This window comes from Magnolia sinica, chromosome 9 (genome assembly GCF_029962835.1).
Source record: "Magnolia sinica isolate HGM2019 chromosome 9, MsV1, whole genome shotgun sequence".
In the NCBI taxonomy this organism is placed as follows: Eukaryota; Viridiplantae; Streptophyta; class Magnoliopsida; order Magnoliales; family Magnoliaceae; genus Magnolia; species Magnolia sinica.
The window spans coordinates 19,235,000-19,249,651 of NC_080581.1; the positions used below are offsets into that span (position 1 = coordinate 19,235,000).

At 40.7% G+C, this 14,652-nt stretch overlaps 1 protein-coding gene across 7 annotated transcripts in view; it reads right to left on the reverse strand.

The window, feature by feature from the left end:
* LOC131257017 (protein ENHANCED DISEASE RESISTANCE 2-like) overlaps window positions 1–14,652 on the reverse strand; it is a 201,766-nt gene that overhangs the window by 158,821 nt on the left and 28,293 nt on the right. For all 7 annotated transcript variants that reach the window (XR_009177048.1, XM_058258174.1, XM_058258173.1 and 4 more), the window contains exons 4-7: window positions 11,626–11,691; window positions 10,751–10,806; window positions 10,591–10,664; window positions 9,898–10,011 (exon numbers count right to left, since the gene is read on the reverse strand). Coding sequence is in view for 6 of the 7 variants with exons in the window: in XM_058258174.1 (XP_058114157.1) it covers window positions 9,898–10,011; window positions 10,591–10,664; window positions 10,751–10,806; window positions 11,626–11,691 (310 nt within the window). In the remaining variant the exon portion in view is untranslated. The remainder of the gene's footprint in view (window positions 1–9,897; window positions 10,012–10,590; window positions 10,665–10,750; window positions 10,807–11,625; window positions 11,692–14,652) is intronic.

Here is a 14,652-nt window from a genome sequence, read left to right on the forward strand (position 1 = left end):
TCTTCTGAGTCACATCTTTTGCCAGAGGAGAAAAGGTCAGTGCTTCCCAGCTCACTTGAGACGAGTATATGCTCTAGTGGCCCACCTATCATAGGCCCAGAGATAGGTGGTGGCTCTATGTGTCCATCTAAGGAAGAAACCATTGCCACGTGTTCAACATCTAATTGTGGTTCTAGCCTCCGTGGATTCTAGAAAGTTTTTTAGTCCATTTTCTATGAATGGCCAGCTAGGACCAGTGTTCAAAATATCGGTATCGCACAATGTGTCGCACCCTTGGGATACAGATACGTATCGATTATCGCACGGGATATATTGTTTGTATCGCATAGTTTATCGCACTTTTTGGGAAACATGGGGAAACATTGGGAAAATGGTTGAATTTTTTAATGAAACTTTGGGGATTGCTAAAAAGGCCCTTAATACACACTTTTAAATCATAAAGTTTCAAAAAAGAAGTGTACATAATAGATTTCCTTTGTATAGGGTCCTAAGCTATGCGTTGTCCGATTGAACTAAGACAACTATATTCAGTATCAACCCCGTCCATCCATTTTTCCATATCATTTCAAGACATTACCCAAAAAATAAAACAAATCCAAAAATTAGGTAGACCATACCATAGGAAACAATGGTGATTGACCATTAGTGGGCCACAAAAGTTTTGGATCAAGCTAATTATAGTTTTTTCTCTTCATTCAAACCATAAAATTATCCGGTAAAATGGATGGACGGAGTGGATAAAATACATGAATTATAGTGGGCTCACAAAGTTTACAAAGTACACTGCTCACTAAGGGATCCACTTCCCACCACACTGGGGGTGTGGCGCTGATCGTACGCAGATTTCCTGCCAAGTTCCTTCGCTCGAAACCTAGGTGGGGCCCACTGTGATGTTTGTAAGAAATCCACCTCGTCCATTCGTTTTTTGAGATCATTTTAGCACTTGAGAGCAAAAATGAGCAGAATCCAAGACTAAAGTGGGCCGCACTAAAGGAAAAAGTGGGTAGGAAAATTCCTATCGTTGAAACCTCCCTGGGTCGACAGTGATGTTAACATGTCATCCATACCGTTCATAACGTTATTCCTACACGGATGAATTGAAAATACAAATATTAGTCTGATTCAAAACTTATGTGGCCCCACAAATATTTCAAGTGTGGATGTTCAATCCTCACATTTTTGGCACACTTGAGTATTAGATCCCACTCATTTTTTACTCCATGTCCTAAAATGATCTCCCAAAACGGATGGACGGAGTCGATTCCTCACAAACATCATAGTAGGCCCCACTAAGGTTTCAAGCGCAGGAACTTCCTGCGGAAGGCTTTAACAGGAAATCCATGTACGGCACTGACGCTCCTCGAGCTCAAGTTGTACAAACATTTCAAAGTTACATGGCCCCACTAATGTATTTATTATATCTACACCGTTCATGCATTTGGAGAGATCATTTTAGATCATGAACCCAAAAATGAGTCATATCCAAAGCTCAAGTGGACCACACCACAAATAGCAGTGGGGGACTGATTCTCACCATTAATACATTCGTCGTGCTCAAGTTATACAAACATTTCAAAGTTACATGGCCCCACAATAATGTATTTATTATATCTACACCGTTCATGCATTTGGAGATATCATTTTAGATCATGAACCCAAAAATGAGTCATATCCAAAGCTCAAGTGGACCACACCACAAATAGCAGTGGGGCCCACCATAATGTTTATTTTCCATCCAATCTGTTAATTAGGTTACATAGACTTGGATGAAGAGTTAAAATAAATATCATATTGATCCAAAACTTCCGTGACCCCCAAAAGGGTTTCAATGGTAGACGTTCAATCTACCACTGTTGTTTGCAGTGTGGTCCAGTTGATCTTTGGATCTATCTTATTTTTCGGCTCAAGCCTTACGAAGAGCTCGCCAAATGGACGAACGGTCTGGATATAACACATACCTCATGATGGGACCCACAGAACTTGGGGACGTCAACACACAGTTAGCTCGGTGGTGTGCGGTACTCGACTTCAATAAAAAAGGCTCGAACAACCTTTATTTTTAAGCAAAGAGGGTTCCAGCCGGAACCCTAAAATTTCTCCCAAATCTCATCGTATCGGCGAGGATGTCTCTGGATTTCTCTCCAAAATCGGAGATTTTATTTGCGGTAACCTAGGAACAACGCTTCAATTCGAGTGGCCCACCAAATGGAAGCTTCCAATCATGGCGATCTCTTCTACAGGTACCGAAATCCACCCTCTAATATTTTTTTTTCCCGATTTTTTGGATGATGACGTCGATGTCCGACAATAATGGAGAGGAAATCGCGCGATATCGTCAAAATATCGTGTGATATCAACGATATATCGGCCGATATCTAGATTTTGGGTTTTTTGGTATCTTCCGGGGGTTGTCGCGAGTGTATCGTCTCGCAAGGGTGCGATAACGATAATATCGGCCGATAATATCGATATTTCGAACACTGGCTAGGACAGCTGGATTGGCTATATTAGGGGTAGATGGGCTACCTAATCGAGGCAAAAACGTGGTGGTTGATTATCAACTCTCCTCTCACACGTCGGCAGCAAGGAGCCCTTTAGCAGCCATGTTTTCAGCTCAAGGCAATCACATGCAGTGTTTGAGTTATCGGCGAGAAATCGATAATATCGCCGATATTATCGGTGTCGCCAGACCTGCGATACCGAAACCCCAATATTTCGTTTCTCTTCTAGATGTCGCCGATATTTTCGATATTATCGGCGATATTTTCGGATCACTGGCCAAATCAGCCAACTCCCCTATAGATTTTGATAAAATAGGCAAAACAAATGCCGTGTTTTCGGCGACATTAGGCGACGACCCTCTTATTCGGAAAAAAATATAGAAAAAGAAGAAGAAGAAGAAGAAGAAGAAGAAGCTCTCTTACCTTTTTACTCACGTGGTCAACAGCGCCGGATCTTTCAGAAGAACGAAAAACCTAAAATCCCCTTTTTCCTTCGAATGGAATAGCTTTGAAAGGAAACTGGATTCTACCTAAGCTTACGGGGATTTGATTTGGGATTTGAAAAAAAAAATCGAAATTTGGGGAGAGATTTTTGGGAGCTTTAAAATCGCCATGGTCGGGGGTCGGTTTATCAAAAAAAGGGAAGTGGAATGGGTGGTGTACACACAGTAGCTGTATAGCTGCTGTAGGTACGTGGCGTGCGCAGACGAGCACTAACGCTCCTCGAGCTCCGAGTTGTACGAACGGTTCAAAGGAGATTAAAGTTACGTGGGCCCCACAGTGATGTATTTATTATATCTACACCGTTCATCTATTTTTAGAGATTATTTTAGGGCATTATCCAGAAAATGAATCATATCCAAAGATCATGTGGACCACACCACAAATAGCAGCGGAGATAATGATTTTCACCATTAAACAATTCGTTGGGCCACCATAACGTTCTGTAGGCCCCACCATGATGTATGTATTGTATCATTACCGTCCATCTATTTTTCGAGACAATTTTAGAGTATGAGATCAAAAATGAGGTATATCCCAATCTCAAGTGGACCACATTACAGGAATAATGTAGACCATTAAAAACCTTTTGGGACCTATAAAAGTATTGGATCAAGCTAATATTTGATTTTTGCCCCCATCTAGGTCTGTATGACGTAATCATACAGATTGAATATCAAATAAATAGTACAGTGGGCCATAGGAGGATTTTAACGGTGGATATCCAATCATTATTGTTTTCATGTGGTATGGTTCATTAGAGATTTGGATCTGACTCATTCTTTATCTATTACGTTAAAATGATATTTTCCAATGGTTGGACGGTGTGGATACGAAACATAAACCATGGTGGGCCAGATAACAGCTACACGTCACTACGGTGGCAAGTCTTGCCGCTCAACCTGTCGTACCTGAGCCGCGTCCCTACCGACTCGAGTACATATGTGTTTGCGTACTGAGTAAATTATATGGGGTCCACCATGATTTACATATTTTATCCACTCCGTCCATCCATTTTAACAAATAATTTGAGGGCTTTAGCCCAAAAACTAATTATATCCAAATCTCAAGTGGACCTCACCACGGAAACAGTGTGAATTGAAATTATAACATCTAAAATTCCATGAGGCCTAAGAAAATCTGGATCAATATATTATTTGTGTTTTTCCTTCATCCATGTCTTTGTGACCTTATGGACAGGTTAGATGACAAATAAACATCACTGTAGGCCCTACCAAGGTTTCAACTCTGAAAATCATTATTACCAATGTTTCATGTGGTGTGGTCCACTTGAGCTTTGGACATGCTTCAAATTTCGAAACAACTATTAAAATGAGCTGAAAAAATGGATGGCCAGCATGGATAACCCGCGCACATTCATAGTGGGCCACAGTACTACTCTCAACGGCCATAAGATCTGAACAATGATTACGAGTCACCTTGTCATTCTATGTAGGGATGAAATGTGGCCATAAATGTGTATTTTTTTTAAATGCATTTACTTTTGCATGTCTTAATTATTATAAGCTTCCATTTGTATTACATAAACTCATTTTGGTTATTATTTGAGTAATTTCTTACGACAACGCGTGCCTTTTGGCCCCCATTAAATGGAAACTTCTTATTTAATGCATTCTTTTTGTAATTTTTTCATTTCTAAATATGTAAATATGTGTATTTAGACATGTCATGAAGTTTCACTGAAAAATTCCACCATTTTCTCCATGTTTCCCCCTTTTTCCCTGCATTTCCAGTTATCGGCGATATTATCGGCGATAACGATATTATATCTTTATCTCTGGCCAGCGAAACTTGTAGCGATACCGACAACTCGAACATTGATCACATGGTAGACGTTGCAAGCCACTCTACAGTAGTGCCTATAGATAGCATTCATCCCAAAGAAGCATGTACGTCTGAGAGAAATCCTCTGAATGATGACCCACCTTGGGAGAGTTCTAGCTCTCCCCATCATCACAAAGCCATCCGGTATTCATGCATCTCAATAGTATCTCAAGAACCCATCCTCCTCCCTCAGGTATGCTTGTCGTAAGGCAAAACCCAGCAATAGCATCCCCTCCTCACACCCTATTATCCTAGTCCACCCTCATGCCCAAATGACAATCTTATGCTCTCGGTACATGGGGTTGCTTGTTCATATTTCGCAGTTTATGCAATTCACATATCAAATGGCGGACATGCATCATCATCTTGTGGAAAGTTAGGTTGGGCATCTACAAATGGTGTAATTCCCGTTGTGGATACTACACCTTCTACAGCATCTATTTTTCCTAGAGAGGAGATGGCTTGGGTGGATGATAGAAAAGCTACAGGTACCCTAGTGTCTATCTTGAATGAGAATATATGAATTCCAGTTGGAATCATGCAAGAATCGCCATGGTTCAAGCAAAGGTTGGAGAAAGTAGGCGAATCTATTGGTGTGAGTATTGATGGAGAAGAGGAGCATCTCAGGATCATTCTTCATCAGATTGAAGCAACAAGAAGGGAGCATGTTCAGTAATAGTGAGTCATTCCCTCAAGAAGCAGAAGGAGATGAAAAAACTTCTCTGTTTCAAATCATCTGTGAACTACAATCAGGAGCAAGGTAGAAAAAAGGCAATCAGGGGAGAGAGATCTTTGCCATTGGTTATCCGTTGATGATTCTATCATGGAATTTTAGGGGCCTGGGCAATTCAAATAAGTACCTTGCCATAAATGACATGCCAAATCTAACAAAGTTGATGCATTGATTATCTAAGAGGCAAAGATGAAGTAGATGCCTTCATCCATGGTTGACAGTCTCTAGGGCAATGATGGTGCAGATGGGAATACGATAATTCGAAAGGGAGATCCGATGGAATCTTGATCATCTAGAAGGCAGCAAAGCTAATGGAAGTTGCATTGAAATCAGGAAGGTGGTCCCTGCTGATTCTATTCACGCTTGTCATGAACAATGCTTGTTAGCAACTTCCAAGTGTGTACAGCCTGAAAGATCTGGAAGGGAGACCTGAATATTATTATGGGTAAAAATGGACTGACCAGATGTACAGACTCAAAGACTATGGATTGCTTGAGAGCCGAAAAATAACCTCGGCCTCGGTTACCAACTTTGGAGGTTGACCTCGGCCTCGGTTACCAACTTTAGAGGTTGACCTCGGATATCGACCTCGGCCTCGGCCTCGGTTACCAACTTTAGATGTCGACCTTGGATATCGACCTCGGCCTCGGATAGACCACCACCTCAAAATTCAAATACACTTACAGTATATTAAGATAGGATAGGATTATGCTCTGAGATATTCATCGAGCATCTCGGGAAATCAATCACAACACGTACGGAGGAAGATATCTCACGTAATACGCAATCACCATCCAAGAGGCCTTGCCATATACGCCACCACCCTCAAAAGGTTATAAATACATCCGCTGAGATGAGTAAAGGTACGCAAAATCTCTCACCCAAAACCCCTCGATACTATTAGACCTAGATTCCTAGCCTAACTTTGGCATCGCAAGGTCCCTTGCATTAGCCAGGGTCTCCTTTGTCTTCTTCTTGTGCAAGTACCCGAAGGTCTAGAGAGGGTAGACCAAATTTTTACATCAACAGTTTGGCGCCGTCTGTGGGAACGACATCAAAGTCGTTCCTTCTTTACCAAAAAACTACAATGGCGAAAAGAAAGAAGAAAGCTCCAGCTGTCATTGTTGCAACCCTCCCAGCTCTTCCTGAATCATCAGTTGAGCAGGGTGGCCAACCCTACCAACATACCAACCGACATACAGAAAGTCGCTTTCATCGGTACACTCCCTTGAACACCGAGCCAGAGTAGGTACTAAAAGAAGCCGAGTTGAACCAATTAACCAATCTCAGTAATAAAGCTCAATGGCCAACTCTGACCTCAACAACAGATATTGAGGGACGTATCGACTAAAAGACATGAGGGGCTCTTACCTCGCCCCTGGAATGTTGACCACTTAAAAGATCTACTACTCCTGAGGACTCAAGAAGTCCTCCGACCAAGAGCGCGTTGACTAACCGACCTACTCGACAAAGGTGAACACCCTTTCTAAAAGGGAAAAAGGTGCTCGCAACACTATCACCATGCTTTCTATTGTTCGATGATTTCTACAACAAAAGAACTTCCCCAGGTCAGGGCAAGAGAACTTCTTTCAAATTTCTACAATCCGAGCTACACGGACTACTGAAGACTTCCCTTAGTGCAAGGGAAAAACAATCCTCAACCAGTCGTCCAACCCTTAGAGAAGAGGTCGGACCACTAATTAGTAACACTACTTGAACTGTGCGATCTACAATAAGGACTTCAAATAGTATAAGGGAAGAAAGTCCTTATACCGAGTGCTCAGCCTACTACTATGTGAACGACTGGGACTTCCCTTAGTTGAAGGGAAGAAAAGTCCCTCCTATTAATTCTACCGTGCACAATCTACCACTGAAAAATTGACTTAACGATCTTACGATTGCTCAGCCTATTAACTATACTCCGTCCGACCTCTTCGGCGTAAGGCATCACACAGTGTCAATCCACGCTAACTTACTTCCCGAGCTCTTGAAGAATGCTCGGAAGTAGGGGAGCTACAGTTATGGGTAAAAAGGGACTGACCAGATGTACAGACTCGAAGACTATGGATTGCTTGAGAGCCGAAAAATAACCTCGGCCTCGGAGGTCAGCCTCGGTTACCAACTTTGGAGGTCGACCTCGGCCTCGGTTACTAACTTTAGAGTTCGACCTCGGATAGACCACCACCTCGGAATTCAAATACACTTATAGTATATTAAAATAGGATTATCCTCCGAGATATTCGTCAAGTATCTCAGGAAATCAATCACGACATTTACGGAGGAAGATATCTTATGTAATACGCAATCACCATCCAAGAGGCCTTGCCATATACGCCACCGCCCTCAAAAGGTTATAAATACATCTGTTGAGATGAGTAAAGGTACACAGAATCTCTCACCCAAAATCCCTCGATACTACTAGACCTAGATTCCTAGCCTAACTTTGGCATCGGAGGGTCCCCTGCATTAGCCAGGGTCTCCTTTGTCTTCTTCTTGTGCAAGTACCCGAAGGTGGATCCTGACCAAATTCAATCTCAATGGAGTGTCCTTGTGTTTAGGTGGTGATTTTAACATATACTTGCACAAAGCATGGAGCAAAGCAGCAAAAGATTTAGGTGTAAGAGCAAGGAAGTGTCTGTTTCACAATGTTTCCAAGTATAAATTGACAAGAAGCGAGAGAGGGAGCGGGAGTCCAAAGCATGGTTTGAAGCGGCAGTGGCAACCATGCTTAGAAGGATCATGAAACTAAGCTTTAACATCACCCGGTATGCTCATGAGAAGAAAGGAGGTTTCAAAACCTCAGCTAGTATGAGGGCTTTTCAACGATTTCATAGACAATTGGAGCCTTTTTTATCTCCCTCTACATGGGTCTCAATTCACATGGTCCAATAAACAGGACAACCCAGTAATGTGTCGGCTCAATCAGTTCCTTATATTTACTTTCTAGGAGAATTTGTTTCCCAAAGTCCATCAAAAGGCACTTCCCATTGGAATGTTGGACCACAACCCAGTTTGCATTTTGTATTTGGTGCAATCTTGGGGGCATAGACCATTTAGGTTCGAGCAAATTGGTTAGATCACCCCTCTTTCAGGACAGGGCAGAAATGGTGGTCAGAGTTCACGGTTTCAAGGTGGGCTGATGTTACTTTTAGCGAACAATTGCATGTGCTCAAATCTAAGTTGAAGGAATGGAGCAAGCTGGATTTCAGGGTCATATTTAGCAAGAAGGCATATCTACAATAGTCATTGGCTGAGCTTGAAAGAGAAGAAGAACCTTTTCAAAAAAAGAAAGAGAAGAAAAAGAAGAATTAGCCGCTTTGGACCTGCTTAAATCCTCTAAGAGAGATGAAGTTGAGAAATCTCTATATTTGTGGCTTTCGAGAGAAGAAATTCACTGGAAACAGTTATCGAGGGAGAAATGGATTCGGTGGGGTTATCATAAACAGCTTACTTCCACAAATTTGCCGCATCCACAAGAAGGACAAATTACATATTATCAGTGTCTAGAGATGGTGTCATCCTCACACTTTGAGATGAGATATGTATATGTTTTCTAGATCATTGTAGCATTTCTTTCTCTGGCTGATTGACCTTCTTTTGATACCATCCCAGAGCAACGAATAGAAGATTTGGAAGTTAAGTTTGAAGAAGAGGAGATTTTTGATATCAAAAGAGGTCGAGCTCCACGTCCAGATTCCTATCTCTTTCTTTCAAGCTTGCTGGTTGATTATCAAACATGATCTAGTGAAGGTTTTCCTTGAGTTGTTCAAGTTGCCATCTACCTATGAAGCTATGAAGGCTTCCTTCACTGCAGTGATCCCCAAAAGAGAGTGTAGTTGCAGACTACAAACCTATCAGTCTTGTATGCAGCTCTTACAAGATTATAACAAAGGCGTCAGAAAGACTATAAGCATCAACCAAATGTTATCAGCATGTTTTGCTAGCACACTTTCAGCCATAAGCACATCAGTGCCCATTTGTACAGGTTTTACAGAAGCATGATCTCAAGGTTCGTTACTAAAGTACAAGGAAAATATCCTAGTAGTGCATGAACATACATAGATATGATGATACACATGAACAGAATTTACATAACGTTCCTCATGACACTCTTCCATGTAAATGAAAGCAGCCGATGATCCATATACGCTTTCTAGCTTTATGCATCATGGTCTTGACATCATTCGACAAATAGAAAACAAATAATATCTTTCAAAATAAAAAATCATATATATAAACAAAAAAATATCGCAAGAAATAACAACACAAACAGTGTTTTGCACTGATAAAATATAAGAAGAAACACCAATTAGATACCATTTACAGTGCGGATGCATTTCCATTCATGTGCTTCGATTGCATCTGTAACATCCCCATCAAAATATCCATCTGATCTGAGATCTGACGACTTGCGCAGAAGCGTCTCTGGACCTATAATTACAGGCAAAGTTCAAACTACATCATTAGGTTATTTCTTCAAAGAAATTCAACCAGTGGGGTATACATCCCAGTGTAAAGAATGCAGAAACAGGAAAATTCAATTTGTCTGCAATTGGTGCAAATGGACAGAGTTACAAAACACTGTTCATCAGCGTGCTCTGAGACAAACACATGTGTGGAGGTGCATACGTATTTGAGTAAAAAACCAAATCAGTAGCCTATTTACACATGTATAAGAGCCTTCATGAAAACAGCATACTAGCAGACAAAATCAGGTAGCAACAAATTGATAATAAACATTGTGAATTAAACAAAGCATGCCCTTAAAAAATAATCAAACTTACACGAGTTAAATACATTGCATGTAGCTAGTTAACATGCCAATTTTGGTAAGGTCAATTTTTGTCCAATGGCAGATATCACACCAGAAACTCTAATTAAAGAAGAAATAGTATAGAAGCCCCCAAACAACCTAAATACTGCAATGAAAGCCATTATTCTGCCCAATCAAATAGTTTCTAATAAGACTTCAAAGAGTTAAACATCAGAAGAAACATTCAGGCAATTCACCTTTTCCAATTCTTATAAGCCTTTTCAAACCATGCGCATACCGCCTCACCCGTGGACGATGTTCAAGATTGATCCTTTCAAAAGGAAATTAATATAGCTAAGTGAATCTCGTCTTTGTAAGTGATTAAAAATATGGAAATTAAATTTAAACCAAGCATACTCAGTCTCAATGTTTAGTTTGCATCGGCTGCTTCCTCTTGAAAGCTCATACTCGGCCTGTGAACAAATTAGAAACAAAACTAAATCCAAAACAAAGGAAGTGAAATCCCAAAACAAAGAAATGCATCAAAACAGCAATCAATATATTCAAAGCCAGTAGATTTCCATCAAAGATACAGCTCACACATTTAGGGCCTGTTTGTTTCTCTGACCTCCATGGTAACGTAATGTAAATGGGCCATCATTACTATTTCACAATGTTTGTTTAAACAGGCATTACAGCACATATTTCAAGTGTCAACTGCAAATGTACTAGGAAACAGGTAAAGAAATTTGTAATCATTACAAATTTACATTATATTGCAGTGGACACTCTAATCCAAACACCAACATCAGTTTATTTTGATGTTGATTTGACATTGAAGTGATGTAAGATTGTGATTATAACACTTTTACCATAATAAGCCAAACAATGTAATTAGTGCCATTATTGTGGTCAAATGCAGCTGATGTCAATAGACAAGTAATTTGTAATCATTGCCCATTTCCTTTACTGTTGTAATTGGTAAAACAAACAGGCCATATAGGAATTAGGATAGCATGTCACGGGACTGGATGGATATTGGCTCACATATGATTTTATGTTGTCACAATATTGATATCTATAGGAACCTTAAGCACTCTGATGGAATGGTGCCCATTAATGAAAGAATACACTATTTGAAAGGTAGACATAACTTTCAAAATAGTGCAATTATATACGAGCATATGTGAGTGAGCATGTGCTTGTGTGTGTGTGAGGATGAAATGATAAAGAATGATTTCTAAACAACACCATCCTAAGATTGTTATTTCATTTGAGCTGAACTCTTATACCAGTTGCTTGGCCTGATCAAAGGCTTCCATCCATTTCCGTGCTTCTCCAGCTGTGGCACAGGCAATCTTGTAAACAAAAGGGTGATTCATTAGAAATTTGTTTTGCAGCAAATATTTAACAAAGGTTGCACTTTTCCATTCAAAAAAAGAAAATTAAAGGGCATTGCAGTAGAAATATTTGCTGATATCAGACAATGGCTCCCAGTTTTCCAAGAAGAAGAAGAAGATAAGTGAACTCAGATGTGCATAATATCTTCAGAAATATAAACAAAAAAAAAAAAGGGGCATTCATTCTAGAGGAACCCAATGATCCATGATCCATGGATGTGCATATGCGAACTTGTGGTTCCAAATCTAGACCGTTGAGCTGATGGGCCCCAACATGGACGGACCATTCCCTGAATATCTCCTAGATGAAAGATCCTTGCAGTTCAATCCTTGGCCTTTTCCAGATGCATGTAGATAGCTGAACTATTCTTTTGTAAACTGTCCATATGTAGCCCACAATTTGAAGTGCTACAATTGCCATATCAAGGAGCTAAGGAACATAGTCCAACCACTGCATTAGATCAGCATCAAGATCCCTACCTGTGGGCCCCACAGGCAAGTCTCGTCCCACCCAATCGCTGGAAAGGACGTGGTTTGGCTAGTGACAAGGTGATTATGGTCGGTGCTTTGTAAGCCCCACCATGATGTATGTGTTTTATCCACACCGTCCATCCATCTTTCCATATCATTTTATGGTTTGATCCAAAAAATGATGCAGATCTAAATCTCAGGTGGACCACACTATAGTAAAATAGTTGTGATTGAATGTCCTAAATTAAAAGCTTCATAGGGCCCAGTGTAATGATTATTTGACATCCAACCTGTTGATTAGGTCATACAAAACTGGATGAAGGAAAAAAAAAAACAATTATCAGCTTGATCCAAAACTTTTGTGGCCCTCTATAAGTTTTTAATGGTGGGCCTTCAATCAAAACTATTTCTTCTTACATGGTTCACTTGAGATTTGGATCTACCTCAGTTTTGGGCTCATGCCAAAAAATAATCTGAAAAAAATGGATGAATGGCGTGGATGCAAGACACATACATCACTGTGAGGCCCATGGTAAGGGATCCACCAAAGTAGCCCCGCCTTTTCGGCCACCTTTCTAGCAGTACGCGATTTGGCTACTAACGTTGCCGGTAGCGAGTGGTTACTAGTGGGTGCTCGTGGGCCCCACAGTGATGTATGTGTCTTACATTCACGCCGCCCATTCCTTTTTACAGATCCTTTTAGGTCATGATCTAAAAATTGAAGCAGATCCAAATCTCAGGTGGACCACACCACAATAAACAATGCGTATTGAATATCCACCATTAAAAACCTCCTAGGGTCCACCGTAACATTTGTTGACCATCCGACTTGTTGATAAGGTCAAACAGACATGGATGAAAGGAAAAAAGAAATATCAGCTTGATCCAAAACTTTTGTGGCCCACAAGGTTTTTAATGGTCAATAACCATTGTTTTTATTGGTGTGGTCCACATAAAATTTTTATCTACTTCATTTTTGGGACCGTGCCCCTAAAATAAATTGAAAAAATAGATGGACGGTGCGGATATACAATTCATGCATCGAGGTGGGCCCACCTGTCAAGGTCCCACCTAGAGCTGGGCATCGAGTTGAGTCGGATCAGATTGGGTCCAACTCCACTCGGTTTGAAATTTTCATGGCCTGACCCGAACTCAATCCGATCCGGGACCGAGTCCAGGTCGCCTGACTCGATCCAATCCGGTCAAGTGCAGGCCTGATCCGATCCGAGTCGGATCGAGTTGGGTACGATTTGGATCGAGTCTTTTGTTTTAGTCAAAATTGAAGAAAACATCCCATAGGACACGAATCTAAAGCATAAATCTAGGAATCAAAGCTTCTTAGCCTCAAATCCAAAGTTTCTGATAGCAGAAATCGTTGCATTTCTGCTCAAAATCCACGAAGGAACACATGCATTGTAGTGATTTGAACCACTAAAGATTGGAGAGATGACGGGATTTGAAGTGTTACCGTGAGATCCAAGTTATCGATTGGTGAGATTTTGCAATCGGAAAGTGTGATGAGATTCAAATCCCTTTCCCGTCATTTGGGGATATTTCGCTCTCTGGCCTTGGTCGGAACGAAATCTCTTGAAATTGCAAGTGGGTTTAAACTTCGAGCAGTTTTCTCTGCATCGGATTGACCGAAATGGAGTCGTGAACTCGTGGGGCTAAAGAGGCTTAGAACAGTCGAATTCCGAACATGTGTGAGCGACTGGGCGGTTTAACCATTTCATGTGAAAATGTTCCTGCCCGCCTGGTGTAGCTCTTTTGCCTCCAACTTTTTATTTAAAAAAAAATAAAAGAATATGATTTTTACCATTAAAAAATTCGTAGGGCCCACCATGACGTTTATTTTCCGTCCAATTCGTTAATTAGATCACAACTACATGGATGAAGAGTAAAAACAAATTTCATATTGATCCGAAACTTCTATGACCCCTTAAAGAGTTTCAATGGTAAACGTTCAACCCCCCACTGATTTTTGCAGTGTGGTCCACTTGATCTTTAGATCAGTCTTATTTTTCGGCTCAAGCCTTAAGATGAGCCCACCAAATGGATGGACAGTTTGGATATAACATATACCTCATGGGACCCACAGAACTTGCTAACGTCAATGCACCAACTAGTGCATGGACAGCACGGTACACCAGCCCATCCCTCTTCCTCACGTCTGTCAGGAGCCAGGACTGGAGTCAGTCAGAAGTGAGCGTACCGTGTAACTCAGTACCATAAGTGTACATAGTAAACTGTGGGTCCCACCATGATGTATTTATTTTATCCACTCCTTCCATACATTTTATAATTTAATTTTGTTTTCATGTACTAAAAATCAATTATATACAAAGCTCAAATGGGCCACACCACAGGAAACAGTGTGAATTGAACATCTACCATTGAAAAATTCTTTGGGGCAAAAGAAGTTTTGGATGAAGATGATATTTGTGTTTT